A 23,658-nucleotide genomic window follows, 5' to 3' on the forward strand; every position below is an offset into this window, starting at 1 on the left:
TTCAGGCAGCGCATTCCAGATCATAACTACTCGCTGCGTAGAAAAGTTTTTCCTCGTGTCGCCTTTGGTTCTTTTGCCAATCACCTTAAATCAGTGTCCTCTGATTCTCGACCCTTCCGCCAATGGGATTTTGAACACTTCTATCAAATCTCCTCTTAATCGCCTCTGCTCCAAGGAGGACAACCCCAGCTTCTCCAGCCTATCCGCGTAACCGAAGTCTCTCATCCCTGGAACCATTCTAGTAAATCTTTACACGTAGTGTCCACGTCAAGCGTTGCCAGGTGGGTTACAGCTGCTGTTATCGATTGTGTACAGGTCGTATCCGCATCAGGTTTTACGCTGCAGGTGTTCTGTTAGGTGAGGAACGCACCACCAGATGTCACGGGGATCCCAGAGGTAGATTCCAGCTCTGCTACTGCTTGTCCTGCAGTTCAATATAAGTAACACAAGATGGCAGCAGCATCTGATTTCTGATGTTGCCCCCCCCACTTTGTATATTGATTATTCAGATCTTCAAATGAAAATCATTTCTAATCTGTGCAAGGACTGTTTAACAGATCATCATCGTCCACATTTATGGAAACTGGACTAAACCAAACCAACCTAGAGGTCATGAGTTCAAATCACACCATGGCAAGTCATGAGATTGAATTCAATAAATCGGAAACAATGATTGTTGTAAAGACCCGACACGCGTGTCCCTCGGGGAAGGGAACCCGCCACGCCCCCTTCCCAGTCCAGCCTACACGTGACCCCAGTCCCAGACTACATGTCATGACATGTGGTAAGTGTAACATTTTTGGGAGGAACAGGTGATCTTGGACCTTTGGTTCCCAAAGCTCTCCACCACTGGGGGTTTGACTCGCATCATGTCTGGGTCTGTTGTAGACTCACTGATAGAGATTGGTTGCTATAATTAGTCAACAATTTCTTTATCATTGTATCGTGTGACTGCCAGGATGGTAGAAGGTGAACTGGATGGACCGTGGTCTTTTTAGTCTAGCAATAAAGAAAGAAAGAAGAACTTGCATTTATATAGCGCCTTTCATGACCTTAGGACGTCCCAAAGCGCTTCATAGCCAATGAAGTACTTTTGAAGTGTAGACACTGTTGTAATGTAAGAAACGTGGCAGCCAATTTTAGACAGCCAAAATAAATAATAAAACCAGAATGAAAAGGGGTTGGGAGTTAAATAGTTTGGTCTGAGAAACTGGGAACAAACATATGAAGGAATCTTGAAGAATGAGATGTGAACGGGCAGTAGGAGTGGAGAGAAAAGTGAATCCTTGGATTAGGGGAGAGCTATCAAGAGGGTGAAGCATGGAAGATTAGTACATGTCCTTCAAAGAGTTGGTATTGATGGGAAAAGCAGGAGACTTATTGAGAATCTTTACTGGGATTGACAGGAGTTGATAATGAGTTAATAAAATGGACAGAGATCAGAAGAGAAGTGAGTTATATCATCCCAGCCCTCTCAATGTGTAGTCTGAATTCAATCTGAATTCAATCTGAGAGACACTGTGGAGTTGACTTCAAGATTAGTGGAAAATCAATAAGCGAAGGATTGCTGATCCAGGACTGACTGCAGATATAATTTACAGGAGACACTTGAGAAGATAAATCAGGCGAGTTTGGAATATGGATTGAAAATAAATTGACAAAATCAGCATTAATTAGAAAAGAAAGAGGAGCTCTCAGAAAAATGATCTCAGAGTGAGCAATGTGGAATCGAGTGAGCAGATTAAGTTGTTTACTGAGTTAGTCCAAAGTAACAAAGAAATCAAGACAGAGGATTACAATTGTCTAAGAGGCATTTAAAACATGAGGGAATTTCTGTGCAACCTGAAAATCAAGCTGGTGATAAGAGGCAGAATGCTGTAGAGTTAGATGTGGCCAGCAGCATAAATTAGACCTTGAACAGTGACATTAGGCTGGAGGCGATTGAGTACCTGTTGCTATGCACATGGACCAAAAATTGGTTGGACTTAAGAATGGCTAACAACAGGGCCCTTGAACTAGTGTAGAAAGAGAGAAGTGATGATCTTGGAAACACATTGTTAACAGGAGTCACAAGAAAGGTTGTTATTGTCTGAAAAAGAAAGAACTTGCATTTATCTAGCGCCTTTCACGGCCTCTGGACGTCCCAAAACCCTTAACAGCCAATTAAGTACTTTTGAAGTGTAGTCAGTGTTGAAATGCAGAAAACACAGCAACCAATTTGCACACAGCAAAGTCCCACAAACAGCAATATGATAATGACCAGATAATTTATTTTAGTGATGTTGGTTGAGGGATAAATATTGGCCAGGACACCGGGGAGAACTCCCCTGCTCTTCTTTGAACTAGTGCCATGGGATCTTTTACATCCACCTGAGAGGGCAGACAGGGCCTCGGTTTAATATCTCATCTGAAAGACGGCACCTCCAACAACGCAGCACTCCCTCAGTACTGGGCTGGAGTGTCAGCCTAGATCTTTTTGTGCTGAGGTTCCTGGAGTGAGGAGGAAAACATTCTACCAACTGAGCTCCAGGAGCAAGAACCCAGACTGATGTCATTTTGTCCTTCAGTGGTAGAGACCCTGAGACCAATTCTTGCTCTCCCACTGGTGCTCTCATCAAGTTCATTGAACTCATCACGAGGGATCAAAGAGGAACCTTCCTGGTCGACTTCTGGAGGCCGGGTATTCTGCGGCGAGTGACTCACCTCCTGACTCCCCAAACCCTCTCCACCATCAGGAGTGTGATGGAATACTCTCCACTTGCCTGGATGAGTGCAGCTCCAACAACACTCAAAAAGCTCGACGCCATCCAGGATAAAACAGCCCGCTTGATGGGCAGCCCATTCACCACCGTAAGCATCCACTCCCTTCACCACCAGTGCACAGTGGCTGCAGTGTGTACCACCTAAAGGATGCACTGCAGCAACTCACCAAGGCTTCTTCAGTAGCTCCTCCCAAAACCACGACCTCCATTATCTAGAAGGACAAGAGCAGCAGTTGTGTGGGGGCACCGCCACCTCCAGCTTCCCCTCCACACACCATCCAGACTTGGACATCTATCGCCGTTCCTTCATCGTCGCTGGGTCAAAATCCTGGAACTCCCTTCCTAACAGCACTGTGGGAGCACCTTCACCACACAGACTGCAGCAGTTCAAGAAGAAGGCCCATCACCACCTTCTCAAGGGGCAACTAGGGATGGGCAATAAATGCCAGCCTTGCCAGCGACGCCCACATCACGAGAATGAATTGAAAACAACATTGCTCAGTGCCAGACTGGGCAGTGCATTAACTATCTGAGTCACTGGGGTTAGCCATGCTACTGGTTAAAGCTCTCCACTAATATAGACCAGACTGCAAACAGCACTAAAGCTTATTGCCCTCTGGAGTGTTTCTGGGTTAAAGGATTAATCTGTGTGCTGATCCAGATGGAACAGATGGCGAGGACAGGCCTAAATTGATCTGTTATTTCAGTATAAATAAAAGTTGCTGAGTGATACAAACCAGTGGCAGATGCAACCTTTCTGATCTGTGGCTCTGCACCTTAAATTGTCAAGATCACAAGATTGGGTTTGGCTGATGAAGGCCCTTCAGCCCATTTGATCTCATGCCAACCCCACCATCTCCCCATTACAGCACCCAGCTGTTTCTTAAATGAGTGTTGCCCAAGTACAGTAGGTCTATTGTCATTAAACTCGAACTCCCAATATCAAAGCTAAAATCCATCAGCAATACAGATACTGAAAAGCTTCCTACAGATCTCAAAGTAGCCATTATCCTGACACTGCAGGCACTCATCAGGAATTTGGAACAAACCTTCTCACAATTTCTGACATTTGTAGGGGAATATTTTTCAAAACAGAAATGGCGACTGTTGTAATCTGCTGTATCTCTATCTCTAACCTCCCTACCTTTGTAACCTCCTCCATCCCTACAACCCTCCAAGATCTCTGCGCTCCTCCAATTCTGGCCTCTTGCACATCCCCAATTTTAATCGCCTAGGCCCTAAGCTCTGGAATTCCCTTCCCAAACCTCTCCGCCTCTCTATCTCTCTCTCCTCCTTTAAGATGCTCCTTAAAACCAAGCTCTTTGACCAAGCTTTTGGTCACCTGTCCTAATATCTCCTTATGTGGCTTAGGAACATAGGAACATAGGAACAGGAGTAGGCCATTCAGCCTCTCGTGCCTGCTCCGTCATTTGATAAGATCATGGCTGATCTGTGATCTAACTCCATATACCTGCCTTTGGCCCATATCCCTTAATACCTTTGGTTGCCAAAAAGCTATCTCTCAGATTTAAAATTAGCAATTGAGCTAGTATCAATTGCCGTTTGCGAAAGAGAGTTCCAAACTTCTACCACCCTTTGTGTGTAGAAGTGTTTTCTAATCTCACTCCTGAAAGGTCTGGCTCTAATTGTTAGACTGTGCCCCCTACTCCTAAAATCCCCAACCAGCGGAAATAGTTTCTCTCTATCCACCCTGTCTGTTCCCCTTAATATCTTATCAACTTCGATCAGATCACCCCTCAACCTTCTAAACTCTAGAGAATACAACCCCAATTTGTGTAATCTCTCCTCGTAACTTAACCCTTGAAGTCTGGGTATCATTTTAGTAAACCTACGCTGCACTCCCTCCAAGGCCAATATGTCCTTCCGAAGGTGCGGTGCCCAGAACTGCTCACAGTACTCCAGGTGCAGTCTAACCAGGGTTTTGTATAGCTGCAGCATAACTTCTGCCCCCTTGTACTCTAGTCCTATAGATATAAAGGCCAGCATTCCATTAGCCTTATTGATTATTTTCTGCACCTGTTCATGACACTTCAATGATCAATGTACCTGTACCCCTAAGTCCCTTTGGACATCCACTGTTTTTAACTTTTTACCATTTAGAAAGTACCCTGTTCTATCCTTTTTTGGTTCAAAGTGGATGACCTCACATTTGCCAACATTGAATTCCATTTGCCACAGTTTTGCCCATTCACCTAATCTATCAATATCGCTTTGTAATTTTATGTTTTCATCTACACTGCTTACAATGCCACCAATCTTTGTGTCATCGGAAAACTTAGATATGAGACTTTCTGTGCCTTCATCTAAGTTGTTAATAAATATTGTGAATAATTGAGGCCCCAAGACAGATCCCTGCGGGACTCCACTAGTCACATCCTGCCAATGTGAGTACCTTCCCATTATCCCTACTCTCAGTCGCCTTTCGCTCAGCCAACTTCCTAACCAAGTCTGTACTTTTCCCTCGATTCCATGGGCTTCTATCTTAGCTAACAGTCTCTTATGTGGGACTTTATCAAATGCCTTCTGGAAGTCCATATAAATAACATCCATTGACATTCCCCTGTCCACTGCTTCAGTCACCTCTTCAAAAAATTCAATCAGCTTTGTCAGGCACGACCTACCTTTCACAAATCCATGCTGGCTCTCTCTGATTAACTGAAAATTCTCGAGGTGTTCAGTCACCCTATCCTTAATTATAGACTCCAGCATTTTCCCCACAACAGATGTTAGGCTAACTGGTCTATGATTCCCCGGTTTCCCTCTCTCTCCTTTCTTAAAAAGCGGAGTGACAGGTGCAATTTTCCAATCTAGAGGGACGGTTCCTGAATCTAGAGAACTTTGAAAGATTATAGTTAGGGCATCTACAATGTGCTCACCTACTTCCTTTAAAACCCTGGGATGGAAACCATCTGGTCCTGGGGATTTGTCACTGTTTAGTGCTATTATTTTCTTCATTACTGTTGTTTTACTTATGTTAATTTTATTGAGTCCCCGATTCAATATAAGTTTTCTTGGGATTTCCGGCATGCTATCCTCTTTTTCTACTGTAAATATTGACGCAAAGTAATTATTCAACATGTCCGCCATTTCCCCACTTTCAGTTTTTAAGGGGCCAACACTGCTCCTGACCACCCTCTTTTTCCTAATATAACTATAAAAATTCTTTGTATTGGTTTTGATATCCCTTGCAAGTTTCTTTTCATACTCTCTTTTTGTAGCTCTTACTATCTGTTTTGTGACCCTTTGTTGATCTTTGCATCTTTCCCATTCACCAGGGTCTGTGCCATTTTTTGCCTTTTTGTATGCCCTTTCCTTATGTCTTATACTGTCCCTTACCTCTTTAGTTGTCCATGGCTGGTTTTTTTGGCAAGTAGAGTTCTTGCCCCTCAGGGGTATAAACCGATTCTGTATCACATTAAATGTTTCTTTAAACATTTCCCACTGATCATCAGTCGTTTTACCCATTAACAGATTTGCCCAGTTTACTGTGGACAGTCTCTGTCTCATCCCATTGAAGTCGGCCTTACCCAAGTCTAGAATCTTAGCAGCTGACTCACTTTTTTCCCTTTCAAACACTACCTTGAACTCGATCATGTTATGATCGCTATTGGATAGATGGCTTGGTGTCAAATTTTGTTTCATAATGCTCCTGTGAAGCACCTTGAATGTTTTCCTATGTTAAAGGTGCTATATAAATGCAAGTTGTTGTTGTATGCTTTGAAGAAAGGTTTCTATTTATATTGTGCCTTATACCACATGTCTTAAAGCGAATCACATGCAATGAATTACTTTGAGGTGCAGTGATTTTATTTTGTAGCAGCCATTTAGGGCACAGGGATGTCCAAATGATCTGTTTTTCACAGTGCTGGTTGAAGAAAGAAAGAACTTGCATTTATATAGCGCCCTTAACGTAGTAAAACATCCCAAGGTGCTTCATAGGAGCGATTATGAAACAAAATTTGACACCGAGCCACATAAGGAGACATTAGGACAGGTGACCAAAAGCTTGGTCAAAGAGGTAGGTTTTAAGCAGCATCTTAAAGGAGGAGAGGGCGAGTGGCGGAGAGGTTTAGGGAGGGAAATCCAGACCCTAGAGCCCAGACAGCCGAAGGCACGGCCGTCAATGGTCGGGCAAAGGGAGTGGGGGGATGCGCAAGAAGCCAGAATTGGCGGAAGGCAGAGTTGTCAGAGGGGTTTTTTTCTTCCGTGACACCTTTATAAATGTATTCACAAAATCAAACAAAACCAGAATCGAGTCATAACTTTATTGTTGGTGTCGAGGATGCACTCCAGTCCCTGTGGCGCCCACCCGTCACGGAAAGCCTCAAGGATAGCGTCAGCCACCGCGTGCTCCTTCTCCAGGACCACCCAGTCGCGGAGAATGCCGCGGAAGAGAGGCGGGTATCTGGAGCGATCGCCCCCACGGGCCTCGTCCAGTCTGGATCTGTGGATGGTCACCTTGGCCAGGCCCAGGAGCAGACCTACGAGCCTGCCCCAACCCCCCCTCCTCATCGGGTGGCCAAAGATGAGGGGCGTGGGCCAGAAGTGCAGCCAGAACTTGAGGAGCAGCCCCTTTAAATAGTTGTCGGAGGGTTGTAGGTCTGGAGGAGGTAACAGAGATAGGGAGGGGGGCGAAGCCACAGAGTGATTTCAACACAAGGATGAGAATTTTAAATTCGACTCTTGCTGGAGCCTGATTCCACAGATACCAGCTGGTCTTCAGCTCACCCAAAGGGTGAGCCATAGAGTTATACAGCACGGATAGAGGCCCTTCGGCCCATCGTGTCCGCGCCTTTGCAGTGAGTGCCAACACAAGCCAGCCTGATCATTTCCTAACCTGGCGTCCACACGCCTGCACTTGCCAACGAGAGTCACCGGAAAATAATCAGGAATGAGAAAGAACACTGGCTGATTTTCCCCTCGCTACATGATGGGGCACTGAAGCCAGTCCTAGCAGGATGGGATTGTTTTCTGAATTGTTGAACGGTTCTTGATGTGAGGAAATTGTATCCACAATTATTAATGTGTAGCTATTTGTTGGCCGTGCTTTCAGCTGCCTGGGCCCTAAGCTCTGGAATTCCCTAAACCTCTCGACCTCTCTCTCCTCCTTTAAGACGCTCCTTAAAACCTACGCCAATGACCAAGCTTTTGGTCACCTGTCCTAATATCTCCTGATGTGGCTCGGTGTCAAATTTTGCTTGACAATCGCTCATGTGAAGCACCTTTAGGACGTTTTATTACATTAAAGGAGCTGTATGAATGCAAGTTGTTAATCAAATGATTTTCTTTTATTATGTTTTTGCAAATCTAAGGGCGTTGCAAAGTTTTATTTTATTTTTGGGAGGGGAGGGATTATATTTTGGAAAGGCAAGTCTGCATTTTGGTCTTTGAAGAGGAATTTCCTGTCATTATCCCTTGCACTTGGTCTCAATCCGAAGTCCCCACTTGGCACAAGTTTTTTTTTTCTTCTGTAGCCGCTCGTTCATTGGCCGCAGGGCGACCAGGTGACGTCTGCTGCAACTCAACCTACCTTGAACCTCCGCGGCGTTGCCCCCGCCCCCTTCGCGTGCCCTGATTGCTCCGGGCCCCGAGCCCGGCTTGAGCGGTACCGGCCAATGGCAGCGATGTTGCTAGGAGCCCGCCGGCGTGCGATTGGCGGACGGAGCTGTCAATCTCCCAAACAAGCAAGTTAAGGTGCGCCTCGTATAAAGTGCGGTGGCCGCAGCGCTGAGGTTTACAGCTGTTTTAGTTCTTCAGTAGTAGGGGGGGAGGGGAAATTTTTATTATATATTTAAAAGAAAAATAAACAAACAGTCGTTTGGGGCGAGAACATTTATAGAAACAAATAATAGAGGAGTTATAATTTAATATTTTAAGGTAAGGAGGTTAAAATGCACTGACATTTGCTTAAAATGTAACATTTCCTATTGTGCGTCTTTTCTCTCCATATTTTTTTTACAGGATGTTTGCGGTTTATTTTTTTTTAAATGCAAAAAAAAAGCTCAAAGCTGCAATGTTGCAATTGTACAAAAAAAATATTCCATGTGTAACTGGACTGCGCTGTTAGGTATTCAAAGAGGGGATAGGAGCAGGGATCCTTGTGCGTGCTGGCACTTGGTGCATTGGAAGGACAACGTGTCTGACTCGGGGATTCTTATGTTTGTTTTGCTTGCTGTGAGGTGATGTGATGCAGTCGGAAATCTGTGGCTCAGGCCGGCGAGAAGCTGTGGGGGAGGGAGGGAGGCTCCGGATTTTGTTCTTGAGGCTTTCAGAATGGTTTAGGGTAACAAAAAAAAATCAAATAAAACACGACTTGGCATGATTTAATAATAATGATTAAAATCTTACATATGTTTTTTTTTTAAAGGGGATTTTTTGTAATTGTTGCAATAAACGGATCTAGCATTTTTTTAAAAAAACCATGTACCCCAGTTTAAATAATTATTTTTTGATCCTAAGTTTTTAATGAACAGTTATGCAGGCCAGTTTACCCCTTGTTTCCAGCCGCCTAGGCGCTCTCTGGTCTTTTGTTCCCTTGACATGCTCTCACCAGATGCAACAGTTTAAAAAATACACGCACAGGAAGCCCTTCAAAGGGCTTAGAAGGATCAGAACAAAGACATAAAAGCGACTCCCGGTCTACATCTGAACTTTTAATATGCTTTTATTTAAATTATATCCATTTATATAATTTCACTGATTATCTCCCTCACTCCGGCGGGTCGTTGCACCGATCCGGGAAAAGTTATCAGCAATCTCCAGATTGTTGGGGGGGGGGGGAGATCTGTGGCTGCAAATTTAAAGTAGATGTGCAGTCAGGACCTTAAAGCGTCGTCTTTTTTATACTGCAATATTATTTTAAAAGATTAAAAAGGATCTGCATGGAAACAGTAATTAAAGTTGTCCAGCAATTTAAAAAGGTGTGACTGTGTAGAGAGGGGGAAGCATTGTCGAAGTGACAGAAATAGGAAATATTCCCATTAGTGTGCGAAGGCCGAGTGTTATTGTCCCGGGTTACAGTGTGTCCAGGCCTCATTGGCCCCGGATTGCAGTACACCCAGGGCTCACTGGCTCCGGGCTACAATGTGTGGAGCGCTCGCTGTCGCGGATTACAGTGTTTCCAGTGTTGGTGCAAATTACAGTGTATCCAGTCTACTGTCGGAGGAAGTTCGGGTTAGTGTATCGAGCACTCGTTGTCCCGGGTTACAGTTAGTCCAAGTCTCGTTGGCCTTTGTTTATAGTGTACACAGGGCTCAGTTGGTGCAAATTATAGTGTATCCAGTGTATTGCCAGAGGCAATCCGGGTTAGAATGTATCGAGCGCTCGCTGTCCCGGGTTGCAGTGTGTCCAGGTCTCGCTGGCCCTTGGATTACAATGTACCCAGGGCTGGTTGTCCCAGATTACAATACACCCTGGGCTCATTAGCCCGGGTCACAGTGTATCGAGCGCTGCCTGTCCCGGGGGTCACAGTGTATGGAGCGCTGCCTGTCCCGGGGGGGGGGGGGGGGGTCACAGTGTATGGAGCGCTGCCTGTCCCGGGGGGGGGGGTCACAGTGTATGGAGCGCTGCCTGTCCCGGGGGGGGGGGGGGGGGTCACAGTGTATCGAGCGCTGCCTGTCCCGGGGGGGGGGGGTCACAGTGTATGGAGCGCTGCCTGTCCCGGGGGGTCACAGTGTATCGAGCGCTGCCTGTCCCGGGGGGTCACAGTGTATCGAGCGCTGCCTGTCCCGGGGGGGGGGGGTCACAGTGTATGGAGCGCTGCCTGTCCCGGGGGGGGGGGTCACAGTGTATGGAGCGCTGCCTGTCCCGGGGGGGGGGGGGTCACAGTGTATCGAGCGCTGCCTGTCCCGGGGGGTCACAGTGTATGGAGCGCTGCCTGTCCCGGGGGCCACAGTATATCGAGCGCTGCCTGTCCCGGGGGTCACAGTGTATCGAGCGCTGCCTGTCCCGGGGGGTCACAGTGTATCGAGCGCTGCCTGTCCCGGGGGTCACAGTGTATCGAGCGCTGCCTGTCCCGGGGGTCACAGTGTATCGAGCGCTGCCTGTCCCGGGGGGTCACAGTGTATCGAGCGCTGCCTGTCCCGGGGGTCACAGTGTATCGAGCGCTGCCTGTCCCGGGGGGGGGGGGGGGTCACAGTGTATCGAGCGCTGCCTGTCCCGGGGGGGGGGGGGGTCACAGTGTATCGAGCGCTGCCTGTCCTGGGGGGGGGTGTCACAGTGTATCGAGCGCTGCCTGTCCCGGGGGGTCACAGTGTATGGAGCGCTGCCTGTCCCGGGGGCCACAGTATATCGAGCGCTGCCTGTCCCGGGGGTCACAGTGTATCGAGCGCTGCCTGTCCCGGGGGGTCACAGTGTATCGAGCGCTGCCTGTCCCGGGGGTCACAGTGTATCGAGCGCTGCCTGTCCCGGGGGTCACAGTGTATCGAGCGCTGCCTGTCCCGGGGGTCACAGTGTATCGAGCGCTGCCTGTCCCGGGGGGGGGGGGGGGGGGTCACAGTGTATCGAGCGCTGCCTGTCCCGGGGGGGGGGGGGTCACAGTGTATCGAGCGCTGCCTGTCCCGGGGGGGTCACAGTGTATCGAGCGCTGCCTGTCCCGGGGGGGGGGGGGTCACAGTGTATCGAGCGCTGCCTGTCCCGGGGGGGGGGGGTCACAGTGTATCGAGCGCTGCCTGTCCGGGGGGGGGGGGGTCACAGTGTATCGAGCGCTGCCTGTCCAGGGGGGGGGGGGGTCACAGTGTATCGAGCGCTGCCTGTCCCGGGGGGTCACAGTGTATCGAGCGCTGCCTGTCCCGGGGGGGGGGGTCACAGTGTATCGAGCGCTGCCTGTCCCGGGGGGGTGGGGGGGGGGTCACAGTGTATCGAGCGCTGCCTGTCCCGGGGGGGGGGTCACAGTGTATCGAGCGCTGCCTGTCCCGAGTTACAATGTAGCGAACACGGGTTGTCCCGGGGGGTCACGGTGTATCGAGCGCTGCCTGTCCCGGGGGGGGGGGTCACACACGGAGGGGGAACCCGGGTTAAAGTGCAGGAGTGTAACGGAGCGAAGTCCCAGTGACGACGCGGGTTACCCTGGCCCCGTTGCCCTTGGTGACGGTGCGGATTCCCTCGGGCCGCGTTGCCCCGGGCGACAGCTCGCGCTCGCCTGGGAACGACATTTGCTACAAAATGTCCCTGGAAGTGACGTCTGAGGGCGCCCACGTGACAGCTTTGTTTACCAACACTGCGGAAGGGGGCGGGGCAGAAGCGGACCTGTCAATCACAGTAGCAAGAAGATGCAACACACCAGAGTTGAGCAGACCAGCACCATGAAGCGTTAGCAGGAGTCCGGGAGCCCAGTTCCATATCACTGGGCTGGGCTCAGCTTTTTAACAGGTCTAAATTGTGCAATTTTGGCATTATTTTTGTGAGAAGTACAGGACACCATAACTGATTAAAGAGGAACTTTAGACATCCAACAAGTCCTTCAAAAATAAAAGATTATTGAAAGCATTAACTTCCCTTTTTTTTTGCTCTTTTGGCAGTAAGTACTTGAGGAAGATGTCTGCAGGGAGGTAGTGTGCCCAGCAGGTCCGTGTGAGCGCATTTATCATTGGAAACATTAACCCCTGGCTGTCCATAATTGGGTGTGGTTATCCCATCACCTTTTATGCTGCAGCTCCGCGAAGCCCCTGTTCTGCATTGATTTTTTTTTTTAAATTTGGGGATTCTGGCGATGCCGGCAAGGCCAGCCTTTATTGCCCACCCCTGGTTGTCCTGAGAAGGTGGTGGTGGGCCCCCTTGAAGTGCTGCAACCCTTGCAGTGATGGTGCTCCAATGATGGTGTTAGTTAGGGAATTCCAAGATACTGACCCAGCCACGGTGGTATATGGCTTAAGTCAGGAAGGTTTGTGACTTCCACAGAGGGGGACGTGGAGGTGACTGTGTTCCCATAATATTGCTGCTCTTGCCCTTCTTGATGGTGGCGGCCATGGGGAAGGGAGGTGCTCTCAAAAGCTCTTGATGTTCCCACATAATAGCTGATTGCTTTTTAAGTATACTTTACAATGCCGCCTCCTCTCTTTTCCAGCCCCCCCCCCCACCCTCCCGGTCTGTCCTTAAGTATACTTTCCTTCCCTAAAGGACATTAGTGAACTAGTTGGGCTTTTAACAACAATCTGACAGCTTTTTGGCCACTTTTACTGATGCCGTTTTTTTTTTATTTCCAGATTTTAAAAAATCGAATTCAAATTCTCAAAACTACCATGGGGGAAGGTTTGAACTCAGGCTCTGTGGATTATTAGTCCAGGAACATAATCACCACATTGCCATATCCTTGGCACAGCTTATCAGATAGGAACAGGAGTAGGCCATTCCGTTCCTCGAACCTGCTTCACCATTCAATTAGATCATGGCTGATCTGTATCTTAACTCCATTTACCCGCCTATAACCCCTAATACCCTTGCCTAACAAAAATCTATCAATCTCGGTTTTGAAATTTTCTATTGTCCCCCAGCCTCAGCAGCTTTTTGGGGGAAGAGAGTTCCGGATTTCCACTAGCCTTTGAAGAAGTGCTTCCTGACATCATCCCTGAATGACCTTGATCTAATTTTAAGGTTATGCCCCCCTGTCCGGGACTCCCCCCGCCCCACCAGAGGAAATACATGCAGCAGTTCATTCAAAGGTATCCTTCCTCACTTTTTTTTTGTTTTGTCGAAGAGTTCAAAGGACTGTCTGAAAAGGGGATGGAGAAGAGCTGCATGGCCTTTCTGTTGCGAGGTTACGTGCACTCAGTCACCGATTCACGTCATTGTGCAGTGAGCAGACCAGAAGAATTCTCATGAATACAGTTCGCCATTAACAGCAATTGAAAAGATCAGGGTAGCAGGATATTAGGAAGTCTGTTTATTGACTTAGCACAGCATGGGCATCCAATGTGAGAACATCAAGGTGAACTTCAGGAGAAACTACTTTACTCAGCGAGTGCTTAGAATGTGGAACTCGCTACCACATGGAGTGATTGAGGTGAATAGCAGAGATGCCTTTAAGGGGATGCTTTAGAAGTACATGAGGGAGAAAGGAATAGAAGGATATGTTGATAGGGTGAGATGTAGTAAGGTGAGAGGAGGCTCGCCTGGGGCACAAACACCGGTTGGGCCGAATGGCAGTCCTGTAAGTATTATGTCAATACATGAGATTCCCTGCACTGTGTGAAGATATTATACAGTGGGTTTAGCATTTGGCACTTGTTGAGGCCGTGCTGCCTGAAGCACCAATGAAACATGAAAGCGTCGATCCACAGTTGTCATGTAGAACTGACAGAAGTGCTTTGTAAAAAAGAAAGAAAAGAACTTGCATTTATATATCACTTTTTGCAAACTCATAACATCCCAAAGTGCTTTGCAGCCAATGAAGTACTTTTTTTTTTAAGTATAGGGAATCACAGCAGCTGATTTGCGCACAGCAAGGTCCCACAAAGATAATGACCAGATAATCTTTTTTTCAAGCTGCTGGTTGAGTGATAAATATTAATCAGGGCACTAAGGAGAGCTCTTCAAAGTAGTGCCATGGAATCTTTTACGCCCACCTGAGAGGGCAGATGGGGCCTCGGTGTAACGTCTCATCTGAAAGACGGCACCTCCGACTGTGCGGCTTCCTCAGTACTGCACCAGAATGTGAGCCTGGATTACGTGGTCAAGTCTCTGGAGTGGGACTTGAACCCACGGTCTTCTGACTTAGAGGCGTACTTAGCCAAGACTGACACCCAACTCTTGCACACTCTTCTATTACATTGATAATGCATTTCACCAAAATTCTGATTTTAGTAAAATGCTTGTGTGACTTCCCCTCCCTCGGTTACATTGTTGTTATTTTACCGAATGATTACAACTCAGCCCCACAGATGTGCACCTAAGTGTTAGCAAGTCTGTAAGTGCAGTAACAACCACAAGGTATTTGCATCAATTACAAAGACCGAGAGTTCGCATCCTATCTAATGCCCACGCCTGGTTTATAGAATCGTAGAAATTTCAACACAGAAGGAAGCCACTCGGCCATCGTGTCTGTCTGTGCTGATGTTGACTCTTCAGCCGGAACTCTGTATTCTAATCCTATTTCCCTGTACATGTACTAGAATTAGAAGGATCATTATTATTATTTTTTTTAAATTTAACTTGTTAGTACAGTAATGCAGCTGGTGCAGTATATTGAAAAGTAACAGCCTTGAATTTAGGCGTCCGCCCACATTCAGAATTGCGTACAGAAAAGAAGTCCTCTTAAAAAAAAATATATATATATTACTCTAGTGTGTTACATCCCAAAGTATGTAGTACTGCTAAAATGTTAGCTAAAGCGTCATTTTTTTTCAGTAAATCAAAGCATTAGTCATCACAGTTTGAACTGGTCAGGTTTATTTTTTAAATTGAGAAACCCAGGTTTACTTCAGTACTTTAAGCTTTTGAACTCTGTTTTTTGAAGTTGTGGTCCCTTTAAAGATTAATATTGGTAAGGCTGGGGAGGAGTCTTTCGTTTCAGTAGGTGAAAATTAATTGGGAGAGGCAGTGCAAAAAAAAAAATCTTTAAATAGCCCATAGGCAAAGTATTCTTCAACTGCACAATTTAATTAACTGTGTCAGCTGTGGCTCAGTGGGCAGCACTCTTGTCTCTGAGTCAGAAGGTTGTGGATTCATGTCCCAGTCCAAACACATAATCTAGGCTGACACTACCAGTGTAGTACTGAGGGAGTGCTGCACTGTTGGAGGTACTGTCGTTCAGGTGAGATATTACACCAAGGCCTGGTCTGTAAAAGATCCCACAGTGCTATTTTGAAGAAGAGCAGGGGAGTTCTGGCCAATATTTATCCCTCAAACCAACATCACAAGTCTTTCTTTTAAATAAGCTTTGCACCCTGTAAATTCAGAGAATATGTTTGTTTTTGTTGTTTTGTAAAATGGGAAGGGGAATCATTTAATTGCCCCCCCCATTTCCAATTGCTTGTTGTTTTAGTTGGGGTGGTACAGGATGGTGCAGTATATCTAAGAGTGCAGGGACTGGAATCTGTGTCTGTGATTTCACCCATAGTCTCTCAGTTCCTGATTTGAGCAGTTCTACTGTAGAGAGGTCGGGTTCGTCCCTATTGGGGTCAGGGGTCGGGAGTGGTGAAATGTGCTGCGAGCCCTCCCTGGGCCACTTGTAAATTTTCTTGCAGCTGCAGCACAGCAGTGGCCGCGGCCTTGGAGCGGGTCAGCCGACCGCCCTCTCGGTTAGGGAGAGTGGACGGCCTTGAGTAACCCAGGAAAGGGAAAGCAGAGGAAGGCTCACTCTCGAAACAAATCCTCCCCTCTTTCGGTACACCCATGGCTTCTGCGATCTTACTATGCAAGAGAGCAAGCAGGCCAGCTCCTCATGGGCCTCTCTGGTGGTGTCCCTGCTGGGCTTGCTGCCAGAGTGACATGCTCAGTATCTCTGCTTGGGTGCGGGCACTCTCTGGGGGAGGCTTGGCTGTGCCTTCTTGTTCACAGTACAGGTACAAGCCCACTTGTTATCCTGCTGTGGCCCCGCGGTATTGTCATTGGACTCATAGAATCATACAGTACGGAAGGAGGCCATTCAGCCCACCGTGCCTTGTGCTAGTTCTTTGAAAGAACTATCCAATAGTCCCACTCCCCTTAGCTCCTTTAGCATATTAGTACTAACACTGCACAGGATTAAAAATAATCACACTTGAACCACTTCACTTCAGTGATCCACATAATTCAACATCTCAAATTGCTCCCGTCACCAGTGACTGACTTGTGCCCACCGGTACTTTACCCCAGTGCTGTACAGCTCAAAGTGATCTCACCAGGCATACGTGTTGGTCGAAGGATAAATGTCAGCCAGGACACCAGGGAGAACTCCCCTCCTCTTCTTCGAATGGTGCCATGGGATCTTTTACATCCACCTGAGAGGGCAGATGTAGCCTTAAGTTTAATGTCTCATCTGAAAGACTGCACCTCCGACAGGGCAGCACTCCCTCAGTACTGCACTGGGCGTGCCAGCCTGGATTATGTGCTCAAGTCCCTAGAGTCGAAGGGACTGCACCTTTCACAACATCCCAAAGCGCTTTACAGCCGATGAAGTACTTCTGAAGTGTAGTCACTGTTGTAATGTAGGAAATGTTGCAGCCGATTTGCGCACAGCAAGGTCCCACAAACAGCAATGTAATAATGACCAGATAGGAGTTCTTTGCAGTTCAGTGTGAATTTTACACACCTGCCCTTTGCGGTTTACTGGAATTGCAGTGACGATGTTGACACTAGAGCACTAATTGAGTAAGCAGGCTGGAGATCCCTATTATTAGGAGCTCGCAGTATTGGCCAGAATGATTACTGTCTTTCTGCAGCACTAACAAATGGTTCTCTCTGTGCCAGGTTGGTTGGCCGCCTCCCTCTTTCAGAGGCCAGTGTCCCCCCCTCCCCCTCCCCCCCCGGTGACCCAGCAGCGTGTGGAACCTGCCACACCGCCCGCTCGCCACACCACGGCCTTTACCTGCGTGCTCCAGTGTTTCCCGTGTGAACCATCCTGTCCGAGCGCCTCGTGGACCGGCCCGGAGTTCGCGCAGCGCCCGGTGGGCCCCATGGTGAAGATGACGAGGTCCAAGACATTCCAGGCCTACCTGCCCACCTGCCACAGGACGTACAGCTGCATCCACTGCCGGGCCCACCTCGCCAACCACGACGAGCTCATCTCAAAGGTACTTTTTTTATTCATTCATGGGATGTGGGCGTCTCTGGCAAGGCCAGTATTTATTGCCCATCTCTAATTGCCCTGGAGAAGGTTTTTTTTAATTCGTTCATGGGATGTGGCCGTCGCTGGCGAGGCCGGCATTTATTGTCCATCCCTAATTGCCTTTGAGAAGGTGGTGGTGAGCTGCCTTCTTGAACCGATGCAGTCCGTGTGGTGAAGGTTCTCCCACAGTGCTGTTAGGTAGGGAATTCCAGGATTTTGATCTAGCGACGACGAAGGAACGGCGATATATTTCCCAGCTGGGATGGTGTGTGACTTGGAGGGGAACGTGCAGGTGGTGTTGTTCCCATGCGCCTGCTGCTCTTGTCCTTCTAGGTGGTAGAGGTCGAGGGTTTGGGAGGTGCTGTCGAAGAAGCCTTTGGTGAGTTGCTGCAGTGCATCTTGTAGACGGCATACACTGGACTCAAAGGACTTAAAAAAAAAAAGGGTGGGGGGCTTGTGCTGTTTTGGGGAGGAGGGGATTGTGTACTACACTTCCTGGAGCAATCTGTGGCAGAAAGTGACTTCAAACCCCTATGGAGTCCTGCCACAGAAGGCATGTTCTCCAATCATTAGTTTCCACAGTGGGTAAGTGTACCATGTGGTGGGGTAGTGGTGAGCCAGAGCAGTGTGCAGGGCAGTGGGTGACAGACACAACCGGGCACGTGACCTCAATACACATATTCACACGATGAGTACTCGTGAACTTTAACCTTTTTGTGCATTTGTTGGTAAGACGGAAAGCAGAGTGTGGGAGTGTTTTTTGATTGCTGTGAGTGCTTTACCTCCTTGGTTACAGAATGGTGGTCGATTGTTTGTTTGTTAAGTAAACATACACCTGTAAAGAACATTTACCTGTATTGTGTGTATGAAGGTAAAATGTTTTCTACTTAAATTAATGTACATGGCTAAAATGGTATCACCATAAACTCACCTGTGGCTAGTCAGTGAATTCTATTGGATGACACTGAGCTAGGAGTGGAAATAAGTCCTTAACTGGGGTCAAAATTAATTTTGATTCCTCTTAATTGTAGCCTGGGGTTCCCATTGGATTGTACACGGTTCATTTCATAGACCATCTGTTGCTGAGAGATCGCACTCATATAGTGATAGGGTGGGACTGCTATTATGATCTTCCTGGATACACATGGCTGTTATCCTAGTGTGTTCTCCTTGTGTTGAATCCAATGCAGGTTGCCCAAGGACCAGACTTGCACCTGGAGTTTTGCAAGTGGTTGCCTGGTGAATGATTCCAAAGAGTCTCCTGAACTTCCTACGGGACATATTTGTTCTCCAGGAGGTGAGAGGCTTGTTCCCAGGGTTTTCCTTTCCTCTCTGCGGGATGGGAAATCTCCTGGACTTCACTCTCTCTCTGGCTCCTAAATTTGTTGGCCATTTCACTTGGCGGTTGTGCTCCTTCTAATCGTATTTAGTCCCCACACTTCATCCCTCACTCTACTCGCCAGGGCCCCCCACACCCCCGCCCCCCCCACCTCCTCCAAGGGATTCTCAAGGATCCATGTTCATGGAGTTTGGTCTCCATGTCTTCCACTCTGTAGTGATTTAATACAGAAATGACTCACTTGACTGCTGGCACCAAACAAATGTTAACCTTAGCATTAAGAAAATGAAAGACTAGCATTTATAAGCACTTTTATTGCAACGCTCTGAAGCACGCCAAGGCACTTCACATACAACAAATTACTTTCAGTGCAGTGTCGGTTAGCCAGATGAACACAGCAGCCATTTTGCACACAGCAAGATTCCAAAAGCATCACCGATACCAATTGGTCACTCTTCTGGTGTTGGTTGAGGGAAGAGCGTTGTTCAGGACACTGGGAAGAACTGCTTTCCCTGCCTTCAAATAGGGCCAGGGGACCTTTAACCTCCAGCTGAACAGGCAGACGGGAATCCCAATTTAACATCTCATCTGAAGGCCTCTTAACACCGCAGCACTCCCTAAGTACCAGACGGCTGTGTCAGCCCTGTAGCAGGATGACTTTCAGGCTCAAAAGGGCGAGAGAGCTGCCATGTGAGCCAAGCTGACACCTTTGTTTCAGTATCGTACGCTATCGCCGTCCGCAATGATAGATTGCAAGATTGTAAAGCAAACAGGCTTTTGAAAAGTGCGAAAGCCGTGGAGGGCTGATTTGGGTCACGGTAGGGAAGTGGTCAGATTTCAATCTCCTGCAATGTTAGAATCATAGAAAGGTTACAGCACGGAAGGAAGGCATTTGTCCCATCGAGTCCGCGCCGGCTCTATGGAAGAGCAATCCAGTTAGTCCCACTCCCCTGCCCTGCAAATTTTTTCCTTTCAAGTACTTATCCAGTTCCCCTTTGAAGGCCATGATTGAATCTGCCTCCACCACCCCCTCAGGCAGTGCATTCCAGATCCTCACCACTCGCTGTTTCAAAAAAAAAAAAGTTTTTCCCCATGTCACATTTGGTTCTTTTGCCAATCGCCTTAAATCTATGCCCTCTGGTTCTTAACCCTTCCAGTTTCTTTCTCTCTCTACTCTGTCTAGACCTGTTTTTGCTGTGTCACGCAAAGGGTTCAGTGGGAGCGAAGATGACGGATTAAATTACTGCACTTCGCCTCATGACTGGAGCCAGATTTAATCTTCAACAGGAGGGCTTTTTGGAGCGCTTCAGTGCCAATGGATACAGGAGAGGCCGGGTTGGGGGAGTGGAGGGAGGGGCTGGTGACCTGTGCCCAGCCCCTGGTGACCTGTGCCCAGCCCCTGGTGGGGGTGGCTCCATGCTGCTTATGCTTTCTGATAACTGTTCAAATGACAAACGTCCCGGCGGGGGTGGGGTGGAGGGGGGGATACCCAGGAGCGAGACCGAGCCAGAACGGAGGGCGGTCGGAGCAGGCACTGTGGAGCTGGGGATCCCGATACTGGATTTCCCAGCTGTTGTGTGGAGAGATATTTCCTGACCGAGCGTCTACTGTTCAGAAGCATTTCCTCCCTGGGAGAGAGAGGGGGAGCGATGATACCTGCCCTGTGACCTCTGAGTGAGTATGGATGATAAGGAGCCAACTACTTTCATAGGATGGAAGCTCTGGAATTCCCTCTCTAAACCTCCGCCTCTCTCTCCTCCTTTACATCGTTCCTTAAAACCAGGGACCTAGCTTTTGGTCACCTGTTCTAATATCTCCAAGTGGCTTGGTGTCATATTTTGTCTGATTACGCTCCTGTGAAGCACCTTGGGACGTTCTACCATGTTAAAGGCGCTATATAAATGCAAGTTGTTGTCGATGTAATACAAAGATAGCGTTATGTGCATTGGGGAAGGGATGCACTTCATGGAAAAGATTTGATTCCTACTAACTTCACGTTTTAACTGTTTTGACTAAACTTTGCTGTTGAGCTGTTGGTTTGGAACGGGGTAGTCGCATCTCTGTTTCAGGGCTCGAAGGTCGTGGGTTAAATCCCCATTTCAGGCCTTAATCTCGGCTGTCAAATCAACTAATTCGGCACAGACCAGGGATTGAAGCAGTTCCACTGAACCATCAGGAGATCTGAGCAGGTGGGATTCTTGATGCTGTGTACAGTACATCCCACCTCTGACCCACCTGTCCAGTGACCATCTTATCGATTGTCCCTGTAATCTTGCAATGATTTAGAGATTGGTGCTTATGAAGAGCTCCTGAGATCTGCACTGAGGCTGATCATTACAGACAGGGCTGAGCTGCCTCTAATACCACTCTGAATCTGTACACCAGAGCAGCTTTTTCTATTCTCTTTGGCTCATTACGTTGACTTATAAATCTAGGACAATAGGTGTTTGTACACAGTCATAACATCGTTATTCTGCTAGTCTTAAAGGTGAAGTAAAGTAAATGTGGGCCTACATCTTGAGTGCATCCTGCTGTATGTGTCTTGTTTCAAATATTCCCTTCTCCCCCCTTTCCCCATCCCCAAGTTGTTAAATTTCCCAGCACCTCAAAACTGTGGAACTCCTTCCCTCCCTCAGTCTTCCTTTTTCTCCTACTGTCCACAGGATTTTAAAACCCGAGCCTGGCCTCACCCTGTACGTCTTGACTTATCTCTACTTCTCTAAGGGCCGGACTTCCAATCAGGCTCCCGCACGAACGCCTGACGCGCTTATACAGCGTTCCTCCGGGCACTGTTTTCACACAGGCGTTTTTAAAGGTCAGAAGGTCGTGGGTTCGAGCCTCACCCCAGAGACTTCAGCACGTAATCCAGGCCGACGCTCCCAGTGCGGTACCGAGGGAGTGCTGCACCGTCGGAGGTGCCGTCTTTCGGATGAAACGTTAAACCGAGGCCCCGTCTGCCCTCTCGGGTGGACGTAAAAGATCCCACGGCCACTATTTCGAAGAAGAGCGGGGGAGATCTCCCTGGTGCCCTAGCCAATATTGATCCCTGAACCGATATCACAAAAAAAAAATTATCTGATCGTTATCACATTATTGTGCGTGGGATCTTGCTGTGCGCAAATTGGCTGCCGCATTTCCTACATTACAACAGTGACTACACTTCAGAAGTACTTCATTGGCTGTAAAGCGCTTTGAGACGTCCTGAGGTCAAGAAAGGCGCTGTATAAACGCAAGTTCTTCTCTGCTTTTACGTGGGCATTTTTAAAGCTGGGCTGGACGCTGGGAGTTGGGTTGTTTCACCTCCCCCATTGTCTTCTGGCACTCATGAAGCCCTGTTAGAAACTCTGCTTCCCGCTAGACCCCCTTCCCCGCCATTGCAAATCTCCTCTTCACCACCTAAGATGAGTCTTAACTTGAGGACAAGACTCCTTGTTTTAAAGTGGGAGGTGAGTTATTTTGATGAAACGAGCTCTGTTCACAGTGATGGAAGTGTATGTAGTTCAGTGTTTTTGTTTTGTGCCTTCACCCCCTCCCCTCCCCACCCCACCCCCCTCCACATTTCAGCTAAGCCTCTACAGGAAACTAAAGACCCATTTTGTCTGGGTGAGAAGAAGGAGCCTTTGTGTCGGGGTTGAGCACGCTCCCTCTCCCTGCAGCTGTCGACTGTTCAAACACACTCTATAAACTGAACTTTGAGCCGGTACCAACCATTTGTACAACCCCCTCCCCCTCTCCCTTTCCCTGTGCCACAGAGAGGAGAGTACCAGGGCTGGAGGGTGGGGTTTAACTGCTACATATGCTCGTTAATCATATCTGACCGCATTGGAGGCTTGAGCGCTGCCCATGCTGTCCCTGTTTAAATAGTTTGTTCAGAATGAATTGAGAATGTGTGTATCTGTGTTTGTGTACGTGTGTGCACATGTGTATGTCTATGTCAGTGTGTACATGTGCTTGTGCACGTGTGTGTCTGCATGCCTCTGCATATGTATATTTCCCTGTGTGTCTCCGTGTGTGCACGTGCGTGTGTCTCCGTGTGTGCACGTGCGTGTGTCTCCGTGTGTGCACGTGCGTGTGTCTCCGTGTGTGCACGTGCGTGTGTCTCCGTGTGTGCACGTGCGTGTGTCTCCGTGTGTGCACGTGCGTGTGTCTCCGTGTGTGCACGTGCGTGTGTCTCCGTGTGTGCACGTGCGTGTGTCTCCGTGTGTGCACGTGCGTGTGTCTCCGTGTGTGCACGTGCGTGTGTCTCCGTGTGTGCACGTGCGTGTGTGCACGTGCGTGTGTCTCCGTGTGTGCACGTGCGTGTGTCTCCGTGTGTGCACGTGCGTGTGTCTCCGTGTGTGCACGTGCGTGCGTCTCCGTGTGTGCACGTGCGTGCGTCTCCGTGTGTGCACGTGCGTGCGTCTCCGTGTGTGCACGTGCGTGCGTCTCCGTGTGTGCACGTGCGTGCGTCTCCGTGCGTGCGTCTCCGTGCGTGCACGTGCGTGCGTCTCCGTGCGTGCACGTGCGTGCGTCTCCGTGCGTGCACGTGCGTGCGTCTCTGTGTGTCTGTAACAGTGACTTAAAGTATTTACAGTCAACTGATAATTCAGAGTAGTTTTTTTGCACTAAAACAAAATGTGAATTATCAGATAACTTGAATGAAGCGACTTTGAATCCAGAGGAGCCGAAGCTAAACAACAACGTCTGCTGCCGTGGGTGGGGGATATCCTCAAGCCTGCTCCGCCTGATGGGTGTAGGGGTTAGGCTGGCAGCTGTCCCCAGATGTGGCCCTCCCCGCAGCTGGGGAAACTTTT

General features: G+C 48.3%; 1 protein-coding gene across 2 annotated transcripts in view; it reads left to right on the top strand.

Moving 5' to 3' along the window:
- The first annotated feature begins 8,536 nt into the window (after nucleotides 1-8,536).
- The window catches only part of ypel2a (yippee-like 2a), a 40,213-nt gene continuing 25,091 nt past the window's right edge, over nucleotides 8,537-23,658 (top strand). Inside the window, exons 1-2 of one of the 2 annotated variants that reach the window (XM_068008476.1) lie at nucleotides 8,537-8,660; nucleotides 17,169-17,491. In XM_068008476.1, coding sequence (XP_067864577.1) covers nucleotides 17,375-17,491 — 117 coding nt within the window. In that variant the 5' untranslated portion in view covers nucleotides 8,537-8,660; nucleotides 17,169-17,374. Of the gene's footprint in view, nucleotides 8,661-13,003; nucleotides 13,442-17,168; nucleotides 17,492-23,658 lie in introns of those variants that run through there. The other variant, XM_068008477.1, reaches the window with a different exon arrangement.

This window comes from Heptranchias perlo, chromosome 28 (genome assembly GCF_035084215.1).
Source record: "Heptranchias perlo isolate sHepPer1 chromosome 28, sHepPer1.hap1, whole genome shotgun sequence".
Classification (NCBI taxonomy): Eukaryota; Metazoa; Chordata; class Chondrichthyes; order Hexanchiformes; family Hexanchidae; genus Heptranchias; species Heptranchias perlo.